We start from the raw sequence: 24,699 nt of genomic DNA on the forward strand, positions 1-24,699 counted from the left end.
CACTTATAAATATGTTTTTAGTAGAAAGAAAGACCAATGTTTTACACTAACCTGCTAAAAGCTGCCAGAATGTGTGAGTAGACAATAGTCATCCAGATACAGCGGGTGAAATAAGTATTGAACATGTCACCAATTTTTAAGTAAATATTTTTCTAAAGATTCTATAGACATGAAATTCTCACCAGATGTCGGTAACACAACCCATCCATTCAACACAAGCAAAGAAATCAAACCATAGATGCCCATAAATTAAGTTATGGGTAATAATCAGAAATGACACAGGGAAAAAGTATTGAACACGTTTACTGAAATTTATTTACCGTAATTTATTTCAAAAGTGCACAGAATACTGCCTTATATCCATCTAAAAGGTCAGACTTTCTAGCAATGGTCAAGCTCAAATTTTGGGTGATAGGATCCCGGCTTACAGAGCGATATCCCACAAACGTGCAACTTTTTTTTTGCAGTGATAGTGTGAGATCTGTTGCATTATTGCGAGATCTAGCTCTTTGCACACTTCGGAATAAGTTAGTGCTATGTAAGCAAATCAGTTGATATGAGAAATGGTAAGGATTTCATTTTAAGATTATATGATTTTGGTAGTCTGAATCACCAATAATCTTCAATGTCTTCATGATTTTAATTAAGATTGACATTTTTGACATTTTATCTACACATATCATTCAATTTGAGTCTAACATTGTAAATCCCTGATTCCTGACAAGGTCACTTTCCCATTTTTGCTAATATTTTCTTCAGTTCCTTTGTTGAGTTTTTTAATTAGATTTTTTTCATATAAAAGTGGATGGTAGCCACCAAAAGTACAAGCCTTGCTGGAAAGTTGTTTGTAATAATAACACCGGTCTGTTTGACGTGAAGATGGCAGAAATTCATACACATTGACTTCATCACAAATATTCATCATCAACAGGATCCCTGTACAGAGACAGAAAAAAAAACATTCTTCATACATTGGTTGCAAACAGTTGTTTTAGGTTTTATTCAGACTTCATTTCCTCTTATACGAGTGCTATACGTGTTTTTCACGGATAGTGTTCGCACCCATAATAGTGAGTGAGAGCTGATCACATGTCCGTGATTTTTTACGGATTGAAAATGCAGGAGATTGCAGAGACATGTCCGATGTTCCTCCAAGTTTTGGATCAAAATCAGCAATTCAAATCTATAGGTCCATAAAAAAATTCAGACAGCACTTGAATCCCATCCAAGTGCAGTCTGGTTTTCATGGACTGTTAGGAGAAGGTGGATAAACTTTTTCCTTTTCTTTGTTTCTCATCTGTGAAGACCTGATAAAACTCAGACCAAACTCTGATGGTAAAAATTGACAGATGGACCAAACTATGATGGAACTGTGATAAAAAAACTGATGAAACTCAGATTGATTTTTTTGTACGAGAAAATCACTAACATCTGAAAGAGCCCTTATGTTTATTCTACTAGATTGTACTTCTACTGCCATTGAGAAAACAGTAGAGATGGTCATTTAAAAATTCAGGGGTTGTCCAAGATACAAAAAATTCTAAAAGAAGAGAATGTAACAAAAGAAAAAGAAAGCTTATACAGAGTAGAGACTGGACTCATTTTGAATCGCTTGCACTTAACATCTTTTATTCACTCCGAGATAAATTAAGTAAAGCAACTTTTTAGATGTAATAAACGTCCTTCATCAGGCGTTGATCAGAGTACGAAACAAAAAAAAACTGTAAAAAAGATCCAAGGATAGGGATAGCGGATGATATGCTGCACTGCTGGTAAAGGGCTTAATGAAACGGGTGTATAACAATCAATTGCAGTTTATTCTCATCACATATCCAGGTTGTACCGGCCACTTCTGCAGGAGAATCACAATCATAGAAGAGACATGTTAGTATATCGCAAAGTTTGCTCTATTTTTATGCCCTTTATATATTCAATTTCATTATTACAATTCAATTTATTTGGAAACTGAAGGCAAATAAAGGAACAATAGAAGCTATATGCACTTGTATGATTGCATACAAGATGGGGCTGAAAACCATGAGAAATATAAAGAAAATATAAAGAAAAGACTGATATTTGTCCTCTTTTTTGTATTTACTGCTATGGCCCATAAGCCTGCATTAAAAACTGCATGTATGAATCCTCCAGATGGTAGAGGGAGGATTTTGCTCCAAACATTTGTGGGGGAATGAAGCTTTAGGCCATGGCCCCACTATGAGTATTTGGTCAGTATTTTTCCTCAGTATTTGTAAACCAAAATCAGGAATGGATCAAAAATGCAGAATTGATGACTTGTTTCTATTATACCTTTTCTCTGATTGCTCCTCACCCGGTTTTGGCTCCCACTCCTGAGAAAAAATACTGACCAAACAATGATAGTGGAGCAGTAGCCTTAAAGTGATTTTTTTTCAGCTGTTAACCCCTTATTGACATTTGACGTAGCTGTACGTCATGATTGGGAAGGGGTTCACACAAATTGATGAACAGTTACGTCATGACGATCATGCAGGCACATAAGCTGTGCCAGCACGATCGCCTCTGGGAGCACAGCTTCAGTGATAACTGAGATGCAGCTGTCACAGTGTTACGAACCGGGTGGTGGAACCACTGTGCCGTGATCTGATGAGAGCCCAGAGGGCATTAACTAGGTATCTAACCAGGTCCGACCTCAGTTGCACGGCGGCTGACAACACCGCAATCTAAGGAGGGACGAGAGAGACGGAACCAGGTGCTACTCAGGGACTGACCTCGGGTGGATGACAGCTGACCACCAAGGGACAAGAGGCAGGAGCGGCTGGGAATGGTAGACTGGCACGATACAGGCATGCTAGTGCTGGCGGGTACTGCTGATAGAAAGGCAGGCAGCTTTCTTTCTATATTTTACCAGAGACCTTAAACAACTGAGAACTGAATACACTCTAAAAGACTGTACAGTACATATCCACTGTTCTTCAAGTTTTCTCCTCATATAAGAATGGTACTCTAATGTTTTGGGCCACTTATGCAAAAGGAATTGCTCATTCGTACCTCATTGACTCCTAACCTCCTAACCCTATAGCGAGAGGTACCTTCGCAGATAAGGTCTTAGGCCTAATTTTTCCAAGTTGTAGTTATCCTGCAGCGAACACAAAAACACTCCAGATTAGCCATCTTCTACAGCCCACCCAAGAACAGGGATATTTTATCAATACCACATCAGGAAAACCTGCTGAAGAGGAAAACTCTTTCTGGAAATACTTTATTTCATCATTTGAAATCCACATTCCTTAAAACACTCTTTTCACCTACCTGCATTGCCACTAACTGGACATTCTGTAATTCAACATCAGATACCGAGTTTATATAGTAAATTGCAAGTAACTAATTATGAACAAGTGGTGATTATTCCTGGTGCATGCTAAAATTCAAACATGGTTAAATCTAGTACATTATCTCGTAAACAAGGAGAACTGGACAAATTCATGAAGAAAAAATGATCTAACCCTCAATCATCTTTCAAAAAAATCATCCTCCCATTCTCTCAACTCAGAACCTACCGAGGCCTCAGAATTCAGCAATGATGACTCTGAAAGTGAGTCACTACCCGCGGTCTCTGTTCCTATATCCACTTCTTTCCTTAAAAGACACTTGCCCAAGCAATGAAACCTCTGATGCAAAAACTATCAGGTCTCAGATCTTACTTCAAATAAGTGGGTCACCGGGTGGACTCTCTAGAATCCTCACAAACAGACCTCCTGAAATTCTCAAACACCTTTAGAGAGCAAGTGATTTACCATCAACACCAACTCAAAACCACAATTCTAACATTTGAGGACCAAGCAAACAGGAGGAGGCACAAATATATCAGAATTAAAGGAATCCTTGAATCCTTCACCCAGGAATTTTTACAGAAAGACACCAAGTACATTTTTCTGCCATTGTAGGCCCGGAAAGAGCTGAAAAAATAGTGATCGAGAGAGCCCACAGAGCTCAAAAACCCAAACCGAAATCCTTTGATCCTCCACGTGACCTAGTATGTGGCCTACTCAGCTTTTTAGATACTTCAACTCTACTCACCAAAGCAAGAGAATTATCATTCCTTTCTTACAACAACACTCCTAGCCAAATCTACCACGATCCTGCACAGTCTACCCTGGCAAAAAGAAGGAAAATTAAGACCATCCTGGATACTCTGAGAGCCAGCAAGCTAAATTACAGATGGCTTTTCCCTTTTGGCCTGGCAATCATTAAAGAGGTGAAACAAATAGCTATCCATACACCAGAAGACCTCCAAATAGTCTAGGAAACGCAACCAGTCCTTGCAGTAGAAGTTCCCTCCTAGAAGTCATTGAATGTTGGATTCAAAAGACCAAAGAATGGACTGTTCGCAAGAAAACTACCTCTCACAATGCCAGGAAATTAGTCCCAAGACACCCTCCTCCGTGATGTCAGAGGAATACCCCTTTTCTTAAGATGGCAGACCTTTGAGAAAAAATAGGGATCTGAGGCCCTTTTATGTTTTTGTTTCATTTAATGTCTCTAATTATTTATTAAATGCCTTTTCTTTGTTCAGTTTACTAGTGTTCTGCCTTTAAGAATACATGAAGGATCACGGTCTTTTCTGCTTTCATGCGGGATGACACTGACGCACCCCCTGGGCCGTGGGGTACTCGGTAGCCGGGCAGGTCGATGCTGGGAGATGTGACAGTGGCGGTGACCCGGTCTGTGACCCAGGGCGGTCAATAAAAGGGAATAAAGAAAAGGGAATATAGTTTTTATATAATGTTCGTGACGCCACCTGTGGTATGCGGCTATATGGAGCCGCCACTGCAGTGCAGAACCTCTGGAGCTGATGATGACGCAGCAGAGTTGGTTCAGCTCTCCACAGGCAGAGCTTAGCTCCAGGGCAGGAAGTGGTGATTTTATAGATGTTGCTGTGCAGTGTAGTTCAGGGGATGGCGCAGTTAATAATCAGTCCACAACTTAATGGCGGTTTCCTCTTATCTTTACTTGGGGTGGTTAGGCAGACCGGAGCACGGGTACTAGCTGGTAGTAGAGGTCCGGGCGGCCTGGAAGCAAGTTGGGAATCCACCTTGCCAGGTGAAGTTGGAGGCCTTCCCTTTGCGCTAATCTCTTTGGCCCTGCTGCTTATAGTTGTGCTGTGGCCCTCGTTCCTGAGTAAAACGTCTTTGTGCTCACCCATATGGCAGGCAGCTCAGGCACTCCTGGAGTGTCGCTCCCACGTGGCAGTGCTGGGCCCTATGTGCTGCTGAGCCTCCGGGCGTCTGATGGGGCCAGGAGACCTGAAGTCTCCTGCCCTCCAGTTTCTGCTGCTGGGCCTTCAGTGCCCCACAACCTCGCACTCCGGTGTCCGGTTCTTCTGCGCTTCCCTCTGGGGTGAACTGCCGTGCAGCTCCACTCCCCAGGTCTTTCCTCTTCGCTCTCCTGACTTCAACTCCTCTCACTAACTCTTGCTAACCCTGCCTCCAGATTCCAGTTGCTAAGGGGAGGAACTCCCCTTGCTGGTCTGGAGCTAGGAAAGTGTTGTATGCTAGTAAACCTGATTAGGCGACCCCTCCTTGCTTCCAGGCATGGCATCACCCCTTGTGAGGGAGGCAATGCTACTGTGGCAACCGGACTCCTGGGGTGCCACATTCCCCCCTAGTTAAATTCAGTACTCCTGGACTGAGGATACCTTTCTGAATTAACAATCAACAATAACAATTCACATTACAAAATAGTTCACAAAGTCAAAAATTACAAAAACCCGACAAAAATTGTTAGCAGTCACTGCGGCGCTTAGTCTTTACGCCACAATCCGGATAACTGAAATTTGGCTGGTGGGAACCGCATCAACCCACTTTGCGTATCGTCCCTGGGCGTGGCTTCAGGGCACTCTGTCGTTGGGCCTGGTCTTCGGCCACGCCTGCGGTTTATTTTCAAGGCCACTTACTAACTATTTTCAATATTGTCCTGACCACACCTAGTCCTGTGGTCCGATTGTCCATAAATTTAACAACTATATACAGTACAGACCAAAAGTTTGGACACACCTTCTCATTTAAAGATTTTTCTGTATTTTCATGACTATGAAAATTGTACATTCACACTGAAGACATCAAAACTATGAATTAACACATGTGAAATTATATACTTAACAAAAAAGTGTGAAACAACTGAAAATATGTCTTATATTCTAGGTTCTTCAAAGTAGCCACCTTTTGCTTTGATGACTGCTTTGCACACTCTTGGCATTCTCTTGATGAGCTTCAAGAGGTAGTCACCGGAAATGGTCTTCCAACAATCTTGAAGGAGTTCCCAGAGATGCTTAGCACTTGTTGGCCCTTTAGCCTTCACTCTGCGGTCCAGCTCACCCCAAACCATCTCGATTGGGTTCAGGTCTGGTGACTGTGGAGGCCAGGTCATCTGGCGTAGCACCCCATCACTCTCCCTCTTGGTCAAATAACCCTTACACAGCCTAGAGGTGTGTTTGGGGTCATTGTCCTGTTGAAAAATAAATGATGGTCCAACTAAACGCAAACCGGATGGAATAGCATGCCGCTGCAAGATGCTGTGGTAGCCATGCTGGTTCAGTATGCCTTCAATTTTCAATAAATCCCTAACAATGTCACCAGCAAAGCACCCCCACACCATCACACCTCCTCCTCCATGCTTCACGGTGGGAACCAGGCATGTAGAGTCCATCTGTTCACCTTTTCTGCGTCGCACAAAGACACGGTGGTTGGAACCAAAGATCTCAAATTTGGATTCATCAGACCAAAACACAGATTTCCACTGGTCTAATGTCCATTCCTTGTGTTCTTTAGCCCAAGCAAGTCTCTTCTGCTTGTTGCCTGTCTTTAGCAGTGGTTTCCTAGCAGCTATTTTACCATGAAGGCCTGCTGCACAAAGTCTCCTCTTAACAGTTGTTGTAGAGATGTGTCTGCTGCTAGAACTCTGTGTGGCATTGACCTGGTCTCTAAACTGAGCTGCTGTTAACCTGCGATTTCTGAGGCTGGTGTCTCGGATAAACTTATCCTCAGAAGCAGAGGTGACTCTTCGTCTTCCTTTCCTGGGGCGGTCCTCATGTGAGCCAGTTTCTTTGTAGCACTTGATGGTTTTTGCAACTGCACTTGGGGACACTTTCAAAGTTTTTCCAATTTTTCGCACTGACTGACCTTCATTTCTTAAAGTAATGTTGGCCACTCGTTTTTCTTTACTTAGAATTTGTATTATGGCAAGAAAAAAGCAGCTAACAGTCTATTCAGTAGGACTATCAGCTGTGTATCCACCAGACTTCTGCACAGCACAATGGATGGTCCCAATCCCATTTATAAGGCAAGAAATCCCACTTATTAAACCTGACAGGGCACACCTGTGAAGTGAAAACCATTTCCGGTGACTACCTCTTGAAGCTCATCAAGAGAATGCCAAGAGTGTGCAAAGCAGTCATCAAAGCAAAAGGTGGCTACTTTGAAGAACCTAGAATATAAGACATATGTTCAGTTGTTTCACACTTTTTTGTTAAGTATATAATTCCACATGTGTTAATTCATAATTTTGATGTCTTCAGTGTGAATGTACAATTTTCATAGTCATGAAAATACAGAAAAATCTTTAAATGAGAAGGTGTGTCCAAACTTTTGATCTGTACTGTATATCCAAGAATATTTAACGGTTACAACTATATATAACATACTCTTTAGTTCTCTTACACTTTAGTTCCTCCAGCGGGCAGGGAGCTGACCTTTAGTACTCAGGGTCGATCTACGTAGTACATTTGTTGTCACTGACCTACCCTGGTCCCTAGTGTCTACCCCTGGTGTGGTGAGTTCAGTGTGTACTACACTACGGGTAGTCTGAGGTAACACCGGTAGGCTGGGTAATCTCCTATGAATTCTTTGACTCACCCTGGGTACGACAGGTTCACTGCTAGCAGAGGGTAGATTCTCCTGATCTGCTGCTGATGAAGCATCTGTCTCTGAGGCCGATTGGTCTACTATGGATACTATATGGAGGACTATGGGCTGTGCATTGTACTATATGGAGGACTATGGGCTGTGCATTATACATGGAGGACTATGGAGGGTGCATTATAATATATGGAGGACTATGGGGTGCATTATACTATATGGAGGACTATGGGGGTGCATTATACTATATGGAGGACTATGAGGGATGCCTTATATTATGTGGAGGATTATGGGGGTGCATTATACTATTTGGAGAACAATGGCCTGTGCATTATATTATATGAAGGATATCTGCTGTTTATTATACTAATATGGACGACTTTGTGCTGTGCATAATATTATATGAAGGATATGGGCTGTGCATTATAATGTATGGAAGACTATGGAGGGTGGATTATATTATATGGAAGACTATGGGGTGCATTATACTATTTGGAGGACTATGGGCTGTGCAGTATACTATATGGAGGACTATGGGCTGTGCATTATACTATATGGAGGACTATGGGGGTGCATTATGCTATATGGAAGACTATGAGAAGTGCATTAAATTATATGTAAGAATATGGGGGGTGCATTATACTATATGGAGGGTGTATTATACTGCATGGAGGACTATGTGGTGCATTGTACTGTATGAAGGACTATGGGGGTTGCATTATACTATAGGGAGGACTATGGGCTGTGCGTTATACTTTATGGAGGGCTATGGTGAGTGCATTTTACTTCTGCTATGTGGCCCCATGACTTCTATGTATGCTCCTTGTGAGTATAATGGTTTATTTTTTTTATACAATAAAGAACAGTGGCAAAAGGGGGGACATATACCAGGATGGGGGTTGTATACAAGTATGGGGGCCAGGATAAGGGACATATTTACCAGGATGAGAGACATATATACCAGACATATACCAGGATGGAGGGCATAATATATATATATATATATATATACTGTATATATATATACATATATATATATATATATATACACACATATATATATATATATATATATATATATATATATATATATACATACACACATATTTATATGTCTATATAAATATTTAGGGTGGAGGGGCCCCGGTCCAAATTTTGCACCAGGGCCCATCAGACTCTAGTTACGCCACTGGGTAGGAAAAATATACTATAAAAAATGAAAAAAAGTCAGCTCACCCTTCTTGAAGATGTGATTGCTGTAACTTTTTCTATGCAGTAAGGGTATTAGGAGGAATAAGTGAGGTCCAGCATCCAAATATCTTAATTAAAAGTCCATTTTATTGTAAATCCATAGACATGCAAAAACGCAGTATAAAACCATTTAAAAATACCCACAGACGCGTATCGATCAGAAGATCTTAATCTTTGCTCTATACTTGAAAAATAATGTCGGTAGCTTGTGGTGTCATATACTGTGTGCAGTTTAAAATACTCTCAGCCAATCACTCCAGGATTTCTCATCCTACCTAATTACACCTGATGTTTAATGAATTTCAAAACCTAGCTAATGAACATCATTTGTGTAGCACCGGCGTCTCTGCCTTCTGCTTCCCTCCCCCGTCAGAAACACCGCGGCCCCGCAGTTCCTTCCTCCTCGGCTGCTGCTGCTGCCCGGGGTATGCACTTGACTTGCAGATCCCCAGACACTATGCTTAGGGTGCACTGCCTTCTTAAGGGGCCAGCGCACGCCGTCCTAAAGTGGCTGAGAGACACTTATTATTTAAGGCACCTCCACCTGATGGGACGTGCCTGTGCAATGTTGTAAGTCTATTTCTAACATGCTGGTTAGTTCTCAGGTCCCAGTGCTCGTATTCCAGTGTACCAGCCTGTCTATCAGCTATGCCCACCTGCCTGCCTGTCTATCAGCCGTGACCACCCGCCTCCCTGTCTATCCATCATCTCAGCCTGCCTGCCTGTTTTTCAGCCATGCCCGCCTGCCTGCCTGTCCATGTATCAGCCGTGCCTGCCTATCAGCTGTGCCTACCTGTACCTGCCTACCAGAATACCAGTCGTGTCAATTAGTACCTGCCTGTGTGCCTTTTGTGCTAGTCACTGTACCAACCATGCCAGCCAGTGCTTGCAAATTCTACTATTCCTGAGCGTTCCTGCCTCCTGTCCCTTGGGGATCAGCTGCCATCCACCCGAGGTCAGTCCTAGTCTAGCACCTAGTCCTGTCTTCCCTCGTCTCTCCTCAGATTGTGGTATTGTCAGTCACCATGCATCTGAGGTCATACTTGGTCAGGAACCTATTCACGTCCCTCCAGGCTCTCCTCGGATCATGGCACAGTGGTTCCAAAACCTAGTCTGTTACAGTTTGCACAGGCCTTGGAATCCGCTGGATCTCAGGCTTCCTCCATGTCTGACCTGTACCAGGAGGTCTATCGCCAGATAGACCAACAGGACAAGATCCTATCTTACCTGCAGACAGTAAATACCCATCTGTACACGCTGACTACTCCAGTTTCATCTACAGCCACCCAACCGGCAACAACTTCGCATGTGCCTCAACAGTCTGCCGGTTATGTACCCGGCTTCAGACCCCGTCTGTCTGCTCCTACATGCTATGGTGGGGATCCTGCTCTATGTCGGGGGTTCATTAACCAGTGCACACTACATCTCAAACTTTTGACCCATCAGTTTGTTTCAGATCAGGCCAAAGTGGCCTTCATCATGTCCCATCTCTCTGGCAAAGCTCTGGCATTTCTCAATCCCCTATAGGAGAGAGGGTATCCTCTTGTGCCGAACCTCCAGTCCTTTCCAGAAGCCTTCTGGAAGGTTTTCGATGAGCCCGGATGTGCGTCCTCAGCAGCATCTTATCTCCTCCAACAGCGCCAGGGAAACTTCACAGTGGGCCAGTACGCTGTACGTTTTTGCACTCTGTCACCTGCACTCGGCTGGAATAATGAGGCTCTGATGGCCACTTTCCAGGAAGGTCCTTCTGGGCGAATCAAGGACGAGCTGGCCAGTCGGGATACACCCACCTCAATAGATGAACTGGTGTCTCTGGCAACACAGTTAGTCATTAGGTTTCAGGAGCGTTCCAAGGTGACGTGAGAGAAGACCTGTATACTTGGCTCCTGCCTTTTAAAGTCCGATCATGCAACAAACCTCAGCTCCGGTACCTTCTTCTGAGTCCATGCAGGTGGACCAGATGAAGATAACCAAACATTGTCAGGAGGCCCATCATGGGAGGGAAGGTGCTTCTATTGTGGCAGTTCTGAGCATCTAATCTCCTTCTGCCTAGAGAGACAGGGAAACTCCAGAGCCTGCAGGAGTGGTCATCCTGGGCAAAAATTGCTCCTCTCTATTGCTGAGTATGTTAGTATCTGTGTCCTATGGAAGTATCCATTTTGTCGAATCGGCCTACCTGGACTCCGGTTCTGCAGGTAACCTCATTCAACAGGCCGTGGAGGCTATCTCTAAGGTTCAGGGCCCTTTTTAAACATGGGAGAAAAGGTTGTCTGAACTCCTTAATGTGGTGGTACCCTTGGTACGCATACTTCTGCCTATTTGGAACGCACAATAGACGAATAATCTATCCACATAGCAACTAACCGCGTCACTTCCGCCCCAGTCTCCTATTTTCTCATTGGCCGCGGCACCTATGTGCTCCATCTATGGCCTGATAAAAAGACTTCTGGGCACATGTTATCACTGGCGCCGATCACTAACAAGTGGTGGATACCGCATTAGGACGCCACACTTACTATGAAGTGCTACACATGATTCATGGTATGTCTTTGTCTCTTATTCACTGGGATTATGAATGACACTGCGGATACTTACCTGTATCCACCTTCTCTTTCAGATCTACAAAAGTAGACCAAAAGTTTGGACACACCTTCTCATTTAAAGATTTTTCTGTATTTTCATGACTTTGAAAATTGTACATTCACACTCAAGGCATCAAAACTATGAATTAAAACATGTGGAATTATATACTTAACAAAAAAAGTGTGAAACAACTGAAAATATGACCTATATTCTAGGTTCTTCAAAGTAGCCAACTTTTGCTTTGATGACTGCTTTGCACACTCTTGGCATTCTCTTGATGAGCTTCAAGAGGTAGCCACCGGAAATGGTTTTCACTTCACAGGTGTGCCCTGTCAGGTTTAATAAGTGGGATTTCTTGCCTTATAAATGGGGTTTGGGACCATCAGTTCTGTTGTGCAGAAGTCAGGTGGATACACAGCTGATAGTCCTACTGAATAGACTGTTAGAATTTGTATTATGGCAAGAAAAAAGCAGCTAAGTAAAGAAAAACGAGTGGCCATCATTACTTTAAGAAATGAAGGTCAGTCAGTGCGAAAAATTGGGAAAACTTTGAAAGTGTCCCCAAGTGCAGTTGCAAAAACCATCAAGCGCTACAAAGAAACTGGCTCACATGAGGACCGCCCCAGGAAAGGAAGACCAAGAGTCACCCGTATTTCTGAGGATAAGTTTATCCGAGTCACCAGCCTCAGAAATCGCAGGTTAACAGCAGCTCAGATTAGAGACCAGGTCAAAGCCACACAGAGTTCTAGCAGCAGACACATCTCTACAACAACTGCTAAGAGGAGACTTTGTGCAGCAGGCCTTCATGGTAAAATTGCTGCTAGGAATCCACTGCTAAGGAGAGGCAACAAGCAGAAGAGACTTGTTTGGGCTAAAGAACACAAGGAATGGACATTAGACTAGTGGAAATCTGTGTTTTGGTCTGATGAGTCCAAATTTGAGATCTTTGGTTCCAACCACCGTGTCTTTGTGCGACGCAGAAAAGGTGAACGGATGGACTCTACATGCCTGGTTCCTACCATGAAGCATGGAGGAGGAGGTGTGATGGTGTGGGGGTGCTTTGCTGGTGACACTGTTGGGGATTTATTCAAAATTGAAGGCATACTGAACCAGCATGGCTACCACAGTATCATGCAGCGGCATGCTATTCCATCCAGTTTGCGTTTAGTTGGACCATCATTTATTTTTCAACAGGACAATGACCCCAAAAACACCTCCAGGCTTGGTAAGGGCTATTTGACCAAGAAGGAGAGTGATGGGGTGCTATGCCAGATGACCTGGCCTCCACAGTCACCAAACCTGAACCCAATCGGGATGGTTTGGGGTGAGCTGGACCGCAGAGTGAAGGCAAAAGGGCCAACAAGTGCTAAGCATCTCTGGGAACTCCTTCAAGATTGTTGGAAGACCATTTCCGGTGACTACCTCTTGAAGCTCATCAAGAGAATGCCAAGAGTGTGCAAAGCAGTCATCAATGCAAAAGGTGGCTACTTTGAAGAACCTAGAATATAAGACATATTTTCAGTTGTTCCACACTATTTTGTTAAGTATATAATTCCACATGTGTTAATTCATAGTTTTGATGCTTTCAGTGTGAATGTACAATTTTCATAGTCATGACAATACAGAAAAATCTTTAAATGAGAAGGTGTGTCCAAACTTTTGGTCTGTACTATATATCTCTCTTGAGACACAGTGTCCTATATCTATCCCACCATACAGCCTTTAAGGTATATTTCTCCACTTTTCATATCCCTTTTCCCTTCCCCCCTTCTTTTTCTCTTCCCTTTTCGTTTAAATTTTTATGTATGGATTACTGATCTAGGAGCTTCTTTCAGCCTTGTTGCTCCTTTCTCCTTATATGGAATCCACCATTAAGCTATGCATTTTTGCCTTAGGTTTCCTTTTGTTTGAATTCCTTGCATGGTTGTAATGTATTTCTAAGTTCTCTCTGATTATATCATTGTAGAGTGAAGGTCTATGCGACCGAAACGTCTACTGTGTAACACTCCTTTACCTACTGGCTAATTAAATTTTGAAACTTAAACTTGAGTGCCGAGTTTTTGCATCATACGTATACTGGCGTTGGAGCCTGCTCAAGCATGATATATATGAAGTGCAGTGATACACTACTTTAACACCTGTGACGGCCAATACGAGTATTGTGTTATGCCGTTTGGACTCTGTGATGCCCCAGCAGTCTTCCATGAACTGGTAAACAACATCTTCTGGGACCTCCTCTACACATGTGTGGTAATTTACCTGGATGACATTTTGGTGTTTTCTCCCAATTTGCTTACACACAGGATGGATGTTCTCCAGATCCTGCAGAGATTAAGGAGGAACTGTCTGTAGGTCAAATATGAGAAGTATGTCTTCAAGCAGACCTCTCTTTCATTTCTTGGGTACACCATCTCCAAAACCGACCTGAAAATGGATCCTGAGAAGGTATCTGCCGTCTTGAAGTGGCCCCGTCTAGGCGGTCTGAAAGCCATCGAGCGGTTTCTCGGATTCAAGAACTATTACCGCCAGTTTATCCCACATTTCACCTCTTGGGCTGCTCCTATTTCTGCCCTGACCGCAAGGGGGCCAACCCTATGATTTGGACTCCAGAGGCAGAGAACACCTTTGTTTCTTTAAAAAAGGCCTTCTCCTCAGCTCCTGTGCTGCATCGTCCAGACAATAACAAGCAGTTCTTTCTGTAGGTGGATGCTTCTTCTTCAGGGGCCGGAGCCATTGTTACTCAGAAGTCTTCTTCTGGTCGCATGGTGACCTGTGACTTCTTTTCCAAGATTTACTCTGCTTCAGAACGCAATTACTCTTTAGGCAATCGAGAACTGTTAGCGATTAAACTGGCTCTGGAGGTGTGGTGGTTCTTGTTAGAAGGAGTGATGCATCCAGTGGTTATATACACTGACCACAAAAATCTAGCCTATCTGCAATCCTCACAACAACTTAACCCACAACAAGCCAGGTGGTCTATGTTCTTCGCCCGCTTTAACTTCACTCTCCACTTTTGGCCAGCAGATAAGAACGTTAAGGTGGATGTCCTCTCTAGATCCTTCCAGTCTTCTTACCAGGAGGAGCCTCAATATATCATTGAACCGTCCAAAATTTTTATGGTCGCTCCATTGTATTTGTCTCGGCTCCCTTACGGAAAGACGTACGTGGCTGAACCAGATAGGAAGCAGGTTCTTCTGTGGTGTCTCTCGTCTAAAGTGGCTGGCCATGCCGGACAGAAGAGAACGGCTCTCCTCATCTTCCAACATTATTGGTGGCTGACCCTGTGCAAGGAAATTGCAGATTTCATCTCAGCCTGTCCCTCTTGTGCCCAGAACAAAACCCAGAAACAGCTTCCGACCGGTTGGCTACTTCCTTTGCCTGTACCATTTGCTCCTTGGCAGCATATTGCAATGGATTTCATCACCGATCTTCAGTATCGGTTGGGTGTACTGTCTTCTGGGTGATTGAGGAACGCTTCTCCAAGATGGCCCATTTCACTCCACTGTCCGGCCTCCCATCTGCTCCAGTGCTTGCAGAGAAATTCTTTCTACATATTTTCTGCGTCCATGATTTCAAGGAATCAGAGCTTACCACGCTTTGTGAGTTGGAAATCCATGGGAGGAAAACCAGTGGGTGCCATGACTCCAGCTGGTGTGGCTCAGCAACAATGGAAAAGTTAAAAGAGCAGCATTTCCACAGGTAAAATGAAAGCACTATTTTATTTCTTTATTACATAAAACCCAACATACAAAGAAAATAAACGGATGTGTTTCCGGCATCCTAAACGCCCTTAATCATAACATAGTAATGAAATGGCAATGGTCCTGTTTTATGCTAAACACAGCCAATCACAGAGAAGCTGAAAATAACATGTACAATTAGCAGGTGTGCAAGAACACAGAATATGCAATGAAATACAAAACATAGCCAATCAATATATATACAGTTGAAACCAGAAGTTTACACAATATAAAAAGACACATATGCATGTTTTTCTCAATATCTGACATGAAATCAGAATAAACCTTTCCCATTTTAGGTCAATTAGGATTACCATCATTTTTAATATTTGCCAAATGCCAGAATAATGAGAGAGAGAGAGAGAGAGAGAGAGAATGTTTTAAGGCATTTTCATTACTTACCGCAAAGTCAAAAGTTTACATACATTTCATTAGTATTTGGTACCATTGCCCTTAAACTGAATGACTTGGGTCAAACGTTTGGGAAATCCTTTCACAAGCTTCTCACAATAGTTGGTCGGAATTTGGGCCTATTCCTCCTGACAAAACTGGTGCAACTGATTCAGGTTGTAGGTCGCCTTGCTCGCACCTGCCTTTTCAGCTTTGCCCATAAATTTTCAATAGGATTGAGATCAGGGCTTTGTGATGGCCACTCCAAAACATTGACTTTATTATCCTTAAGACACCATCCTCAGACAGATGGCCTCATGGACCGGTTCAACAAAATTCTGAAGAGTATGCTGAGGAAGGTCATAGAAAAGGACAACAGAGACTGGGACTGTCTCCTGCTGTATCTGTTGTTCTCTATCCGAGTGGTTCCACAGGCCTCTACTGGGTTTTCGCCATTTGAACTCCTGTATAGCCAACATCTGCGGGGTCTGCTGCATGTAGCAAAGGAAACCTGGGAAGCCAAAGTCATGTGCCACAGGAGCATTATCGAACACGTCGCCCTGATGCAGGAGAGGATTGCAAAGGTGATGCCCATCGTAAAATAACATCTCCTCCAGGCAAAAGAGACACAGGTCAGGGTCTACAACCGGTCAGCTAGAGTACGGCAGTTCAATCCTGGTGACAGAGTCCTCATTCTGATTCCTACCATGGAAAGTAAGTTCTTGTCAAGTGGCAAGGACCGTATGAGGTGGCGGAAAAGTTTCGTGAAGTGAATTATAAGATTCATCAACCAGGACGACGTAAGCCATAACATATCTACCATGTCAATCTCATCAAGCTGTGGCAAGACAGAGGCTGTTGAAGCTCTGTGCTTGCTGATCAAACATAAAGGTGAGGTTGGAGGAGTCGCAATAGCTGACAAAGGCCCAAAAACAACAGTGTCAGGAATTGCTGCAGAAGAACAGGGATCTGTTCTTGGAGTTGCTGGGATGCACAAAGGTCATAAAACACGAGGTTCTGACAGAGACGCATGTGCACCGTGTTCTCTACCCGGGTAGGAAGTTGTCCTCATGTGAGAAAAATTATTCTTGCATAGAGAAGGAGTGCTTGGCCATAAAGTGGGCGGTAGACACGTTACGGTACTATCTGTTAGGACGAAAGTTTAGATTGGTATCCGACCATGCCCCAGATGGATGAGAGAAAAAAAGTGAAAAAATGCTTGGATCACCTGCTGGTTTTTAGCCCTACAGGATTTCAACTTCCATGTAGAACACAGAGCAGGGAAGCTACATGGTCATGCCGATGCCCTCTTGAGAATCCCCTGTCCAGTAGTAGAAGGTGCCAAGCCCCACGGCTTTAGGCAGACGGGGGAGGTATTTAAGGTGGCTAATGGACACATAGTTGATGGGAGGTATGTATCACAGAGATGGCTGTCCTCTGTGATGTAAACCAGGCAAAAGAAAAAGGAATACAAACAGCCTTTAGTGCAGGCAAAAACAAAGTAAAGAGTCCTTAAGACAAAGTCTCTGGTTAGCCAGTCCTGTTGGCACACAGGCTGGATAGCATCCAGTTCATTGGCTCAGTCAAGAGACCACAACACACAGGAAGCCTTCTCCCTCCAAACACATAGAACATGTGCCAAATAAAGGCCTCCATTTTATATCTTAACCACACCCAGTGGTGAGGTATGTGGGTAGCTAGACACGCCTATCTCTCCAACTACCCGTAACCCAGCCCCAGGTGCACAAAAACAGTCCTCTTAGTGCTTACATGCGCTAGAGCAATATATTGTTCTTTATTGAACAACATTGTACAAAACTGTTGTTTAAGCAGGATTGTTTGCATACAGCAACAATTATGTACATTATACTGAGTGTCATGTTTACTTAGGTATATTTACATTATTCCCGGGTGTACCCACCGTGTTTTTGTGTTTTTTTGGTTGTCTCAGTTTTTATGTGTTTTTATTTATTCATCATTAATTTAATTCACTTTTTAATCATATTTGGGCCTTGTGTGTGAAGCCTTCTTTTTGGAGTCATTATGGTATTATTGGTTTATGGCTATTTATAAGTAGGATACCTTAGATGCTTAAGAGGATAAGAGGAAAAAACTTTTTTCTTGTGGATTGGAAGGGGTTTGGTCCTGAAGAGAGGTCTTAGGAGCCTAGGGACAACATCCATGCCCCTCTCCTCCTGGAGAGTTTCCTTGTGGGCTTGAAAAAGAGGAGGCAAAAACGGGGGGTACTGTAGCGCCGGTGTCTCTGTCTTCTGCCTCTCTCCCTCAGCAAAGATCCTAGCTCACTCACTTCCTCCTCGACCGCTGCTTCCCGGGATCTACGCACGTCTCGCAGATCCCAAGGCACTATGCTTAGGACACTGATGGGAGGTGCCTGTGCAACATTGTAAGTCTGTTTCTAATACGCTTGCTAGTTCTCAGGTCCCAGTGCTCGTATTCCAGTATATTTGCCTGTCTATCAGCCATGCCCGCCTGCCTATCAGTTGTGCCCACCCGCCTCCCTGTCTAACAGCCGTGCCCACCCGCTTCCCTGTCTATCTGCCATGCTAGCCTGTCTGTCTATCAGCCATCCCCTTTCTGCCTGCCTAGCCATGTATCAGCCGTGTCCGCCTGCCTGTCTATCAGCCGTGCCCGTCTGCACCTGCCTACCAGGAAACCAGTCATGTCCGTCAGTACCTGCCTGTGTGTCTGTCGTGCCAGTCACTGTATCAGCTGTGCCAGCAAGTGCTTGCCAAGCCTACCATTCCCTGGCCATTCCTGTCTCTTCACCCATGGGGGTCAGCTACCATCCACCCAAAGTCAGTCCTAGTGTCGCACCTGGTCCCGCCTCCCTTATCTCTCCTCGAATCGCGGTTTCGTCAGCCGCCTTGCATTCGAGGTCGGACTTGCTGAGGCACCGATTCACATTCACGCCCCTCCAGGCTCTCCTTGGTTCACAGCACAGTGGTTCCATCACCCAGTCCGTTACAATTCGAAATGATAGATTACGTCCTGTCTGATGTTGATACTAGACGGGAACCTAGTTTTCAACTCTCCCACCAGTATGTTCTTAATTATATGCTTAGGATAACATGAAGTACTATGCAGAATGGAATTTGTATTGGTTTCTTTCCTATAAGGGCTGATAATAACCCTTTCTACGCTGTCAAATGATATGGTGATGTCTAGAAAATTAATACATTTCTCATCACTTCGAAATGTGAATTTAAGATTGATTTCATTAAAATGTATGAATTTAATGAAATTCTGCATTGAATCCCAAGGTCCAACCCACATCATCAGGATGTCATAAATGATAATGACATGAATCTTAAATTCACATTTTGTAGTGATGAGAAATGTTTTAATTTTCTCTACATCACCCTTACATTTGACAACATAGAAGGGGTTAAACTTATTTTCAGCCCTTACCAGAAAGAAACCACTACAAATTCCAATCTGCACCTTAAAAAGAACATACTGGTGGGAGAGTTGAATAGATACAAAAGGAATTCAACTTTGGACCTGCATTATAAAGGGGAAGTTAATAAAGTAAATAGTAGGATGGATTGTAGAGAATATCCTAAGTGGATGATTGAGAGAGCGGAGAATATTGTGGCAAGTAAAATTGCCAGGATATGTTGGTATTGTGGCAAGTAAAATTGCCAGGATATGTTGGTGAATGAGAGTAATAGACATACCGTAAATAAGTAAAGATGTCAAATCAAATTGTTTTCTCCACTACATATAGCCCTGAATTCAATGCAGTTACTAACATCATAAATATATGCATAGCAATTTTATGTCAGGACAAAAAACTGGATAAAATTTTGTCTCGACCAGTTAAATATGTAGCAAAAAAGGCTCCAAGCCTGATAGACATTCTTTCCCCTAGCCCCTATATTACTAATCAATCAAGAGACAAAACATGGTTGTCAACATAATGGGGATATGCCATCATTTGAAGTCATTGGTGTTGAAAGAGTTAAGCAACCCTCTAGGTGAGGGGGTTTAAAATGTAAATTATTAAACAGAGAAACTTGGTGGATATACCAATTGAAAACTAAGTTCCCATCCAGTATCAACATCAGACAGGACTTATCTACCATTACGAATGATGTTCATTAGCTAAGTTTTCAAATTCATTAAACACCAGGTGTAATTAGGTGGGATGAGAAATCCAGAAGTAATTGGCTGAGAGTATTTAAACTGAACACAGGATATGACACCACACACTCTTTTTCAAGAAGAGAGCAATGATTAAGATCTTCTGATTGAAACGCGTCTGCTTGTATTTTAAAATGGTTTTATACTGCATTTTTGCATGTCCTATGGATTTACAATAAAATGGACTTTTAATGAAGATATTTGAATGCTGGACCTCCCTTATTCCTTCTAAAGGTTTACATACTCCCGAAAATATTATATATTGTGAAAATGTTACTCATTTGTCTCCCCATTTCCTTTCTTGCAGCTATTAAACACCTCATCTCCCTCTACATTGGGAAATATCAAAAAGCAAGATTACCATATAAACTTCTTACCTACCCTAAACAACTAGGTGGCCTAGTTTGTCAGATATCCATGCATACTACAAGGCAATCCATGTAGGCAGATGGTTCAAAATAGTTCATTCCCTGAAAGACGCTAACAAACCAGATCTAGAACTTCTCCTAATGGATACATACTCACTTCAATATATCTGAACCCACAATACTCTTTCAATAGAGCTCATATCAGATGATGTTATCTCCATTACTCAGACTCTAGATAAGACCCTATTCCGCTCAAACACTCCTTCAGCCCTAGCCCCCATCAGTATCATACCAGATTTCTTAGACCCCAACTATGAGGAGATAAACAATCTGGGATCTATTATTCCCATTTTTAACATTTCGCAATTCTTATGTAATAAAGTCCCTATGAAAAATTATTGCCCAACAGATTCCACGAAACAGCCTATGAATTTCCTCCAGCACGTCTATGCTACTTATATCTTTAAATATTTTAAACTCAAATTTACATCTGTATAAAGTTGATCCTGGCTGGACTTACTATCAAAACTTCCCTTGCGTTTTCCTAAAATTACTTCAAAAATATAGAACCATTTAATCTCTCTCATTTCCATATAAGCCAACTTACTTGTCCTCCTGGGAAAATGAACTAAATTTTAACCTAAATGTTAAAACGTAGAAAGGGTTAAACTTATTTTCAGCCTTTACTAGAAAGAAACCACCACAAATTCCATTCTGCACGTTAAAAAGAACATACTGGTGGGAGAGTTGAATAGATACAAAAGGAATTCAACTTTGGACCTGCATTATAAAGGGGAAGTTAATAAAGTAAATTGTAGAATGGATTGTAGACAATATCCCAAGTTAATGATTGAGAGAGCGCAGAATATTGTAGCAAGTAAAATTGCCAGGATATGTTGGTGAATGATAGTAATAGACATAAATAAGTAAAAAAAAACATCAATCAAATTGTTTTCTCCACTACATATAGCCCTGAATTCAATGCAGTTACTAACATCATAAATATATGCATAGCAATTTTATGTCAGTACAAAAAACAGGAAGAAAATTTTGCCGCAACAAGTTAAATATGTAGCAAAAAAGGCTCCAAACCTGAGAGACATTCTTTCCCCTAGCCTCTATATTACTAATCAATCAAGAGACAAAACATGGTTGTCAACATAATGGGGATATGTCATCATTTGAAGTCATTGGTGTTGAAAGAGTTAAGCAACCCTCTAGGTGAGGGGGTTTAAAATGTAAATTATTAAACAGAGAGACTTGGTGGATATTCTAATTGAAAACTAAGTTCCCATCCGGTATCAACATCAGTCAGGACTTATCTACCATTACGAATGATGATCATTAGCTAAGTTTTCAAATTCATTAAACACCAGGTGTAATTAGGTGGGATGAGAAATCCAGAAGTAATTGGCTGAGAGTATTTAAACTGAACACAGGATATGACACCACACACTCTTTTTCAAGAAGAGAGCAATGATTAAGATCTTTTGATTGAAACGCGTCTACTTGTATTTTTAAATGGTTTTATACTGCATTTTTGCATGTCCTATGGATTAACAATAAAACAGGCTTTTAATGAAGATATTTGAATGCTGGACTTCTCTTATTCCTCCTAAAGTCTTACATACTCCCGAAAATATTATATATTGTGAAAATGTTACCCATTTGTCTTCCCAATTCCTTTTTTTCAGCTATTAAACACCTCATCTCCCTCTACATTGGGAAATATCAACAAGTAAGATCTAATATACAGTACAGACCAAAAGTTTGGACACACCTTCTCATTTGACTATGAAAATTGTACTACCTCTTGAAGCTCATCAAGAGAATGCCAAGAGTGTGCAAAGCAGTCATCAAAGCAAAAGGTGGCTACTTTGAAGAACCTAGAATATAAGACATATTTTCAGTTGTTTCACACTTTTTTGTTAAGTATATAATTCCACATGTGTTAATTCATAGTTTTGATGCCTTCAGTGTGAATGTACAATTTTCATAGTCATGAAAATACAGAAAAATCTTTAAATGAGAAGGTGTGTCCAAACTTTTGGTCTGTACTGTATATAATTGTCTTATCCTGTCTGTCTGTCTTTCTGTCTGTCTTTCTGTCTGTCTGTCTGTCCAGGAAATCCCACGTCGCTGATTGGTCAGGCCACGGCCAATCAGCGACGCGGTATTTCAGAACAAGATGGCGGCCGTTAGCGGCTCACCTTCACACGCTCACCCGCACACGCTCACTCTCACACGCTCACCCTCACCTGCTCACCCTCACACCCTCAGAAGCTCACCCTCAGATGCTCACCCTCACACCCTCAGAAGTTCACCCTCAGACGCTCACCCTCAGACGCTCAAGCTCAGACGCTCATGCCATGATGCTCACGTTCAGACGCTCACGCTCTGACGCTCACGCTATGACGCTCACAGTCAGACGCTCACGCTCGGACGCTCATGCTCACGCTCGGACGCTCACGCTCTCACGCTCGGACGCTCACGCTCGGACGCTCACGCTTACGCTCGGACGCTCACACTCGGGCGCTCATGCTCGGACGCTCACGCTCGGACGCTCACGCTCGGACGCTGACGCTCTGACGCTCACGCTCGGACGCTCACGCTCTGACGCTCACGGTCGGACACTCACGCTCACACTCTGATGCTCACGCTCGGACGCTCACGCTCTGAATCTCACGCTCGGACGCACACGCTCTGACGCTCACGCTTGGACACTCATGTTCACACTCTGACGCTCACGCTCGGACGCTCACGCTCTGACGCTCAGGCTCAGGCTCTGACGCTCACGCTCGGACGCTCACGCTCGGACACTCACGCTCACACTCTGACGCTCACGCTCGGACGCTCACGCTCGGACTCTCACGCTCTGACGCTCACCCCTCACACCCTCAGAAGCTCACCCTCAGACGCTCACCCTCAGACGCTCACCCTCAGACGCTCACGCTCAGACGCTCACACTCAGACGCTCACACTCAGACGCTCAGACGCTCACACTCTGACGCTCACGCTCACGCTCTGACGCTCACGCTATGACGCTCACAGTCAGAGGATCACGCTCGGACGCTCACGCTCTGACGCTCACGCTATGACGCTCACAGTCAGATGATCACGCTCGGACGCTCACGCTCGGACGCTCACGCTCTCACGCTCGGATGCTCATTCTCACGCTCAGACGCTCACGCTCACGCTCGGACTCTCACGCTCTGACGCTCACCCCTCACACCCTCAGAAGCTCACCCTCAGACGCTCACCCTCAGACGCTCACGCTCAGACGCTCACGCTCTGACGCTCACACTATGACGCTCACAGTCAGATGCTCACGCTCGGACGCTCACGCTCACGCTCGGACGCTCACGCTCTCACGCTCGGATGCTAACGCTCACGCTCGGATGCTCACGCTTACGCTTGGACGCTCACGCTCTGATGCTCACGCTCGGACGCTCACGCTCTCACGCTCGGACGCTCACGCTCGGACGCTCACGCTTACGTTTGGACGCTCACCCTCTGACGCTCACGCTCGGACACTCACGCTCGGACGCTCACGCTCTGATGCTCACGCTCGGACACTCACGCTCTGACGCTCACGCTCGGACGCTCACGCTCTGACGCTAACGCTCACGCTCGGACGCTCACGCTCACGCTCTGACACTCACGCTCAGACGCTGACGCTCACGCTCAGACGGTAACGCTCACGCTCGGACACTCACGCTCGGATGCTCACGCTCAGACACTCACACTCACACTCTGACACTCACGCTCGGACGCTCGCGCTCGGACGCTCACGCTTACGCTTGGACGCTCACGCTCGGACGCTCACGCTCTGATGCTCACGCTCATGCTCGGATGCTCACGCTATGACACACACGCTCACGCTCGGACGCTCAAGCTCGGACGCTCACGCTCTGACGCTCACGCTCAGACGCTGACGCTCACGCTCAGAGGCTAACGGTCACGCTCGGACTCTCACGCTCTGACGCTCACGCTCGGACGCTCACTCTCAGACACTCACGCTCACACTCGGACGCTCACGCTCTGACTCTCACGCTCTGACCCTCAACCTCGGACACTCACGCTCACACTCTGATGCTCACGCTCGGACGCTCACGCACACACTCTGACACTCACGCTCGGGCGCTCATGCTCTGACGATCACGCTCGGGCGCTCATGCTCTGACGATCATGCTCGGGCTCGGAAACTCACGCTCTGACGCTCACGCTCACGCTCTGACGCTCACCCTCAGGCGCTCATGCTCTGACGCTCACGCTCACGCTCTGACGCTCACGCTCGGACGCTCACGCTCG

At 44.1% G+C, this 24,699-nt stretch overlaps 1 protein-coding gene across 4 annotated transcripts in view; it reads right to left on the reverse strand.

Moving 5' to 3' along the window:
• Positions 1–285: 285 nt before the first annotated feature.
• LOC141259036 (beta-galactoside alpha-2,6-sialyltransferase 1-like) overlaps positions 286–24,699 on the reverse strand; it is a 189,250-nt gene continuing 164,836 nt past the window's right edge. For all 4 annotated transcript variants that reach the window (XM_073674448.1, XM_073674449.1, XM_073674451.1 and 1 more), the window contains one exon: positions 286–936. In XM_073674448.1, coding sequence (XP_073530549.1) covers positions 695–936 — 242 coding nt within the window. In that variant the 3' untranslated portion in view covers positions 286–694. The remainder of the gene's footprint in view (positions 937–24,699) is intronic.

Source organism: Phyllobates terribilis, unplaced genomic scaffold (genome assembly GCF_046119375.1).
Source record: "Phyllobates terribilis strain yellow unplaced genomic scaffold, ASM4611937v1 Scaffold_3__8_contigs__length_932513732, whole genome shotgun sequence".
NCBI lineage: Eukaryota > Metazoa > Chordata > Amphibia > Anura > Dendrobatidae > Phyllobates > Phyllobates terribilis.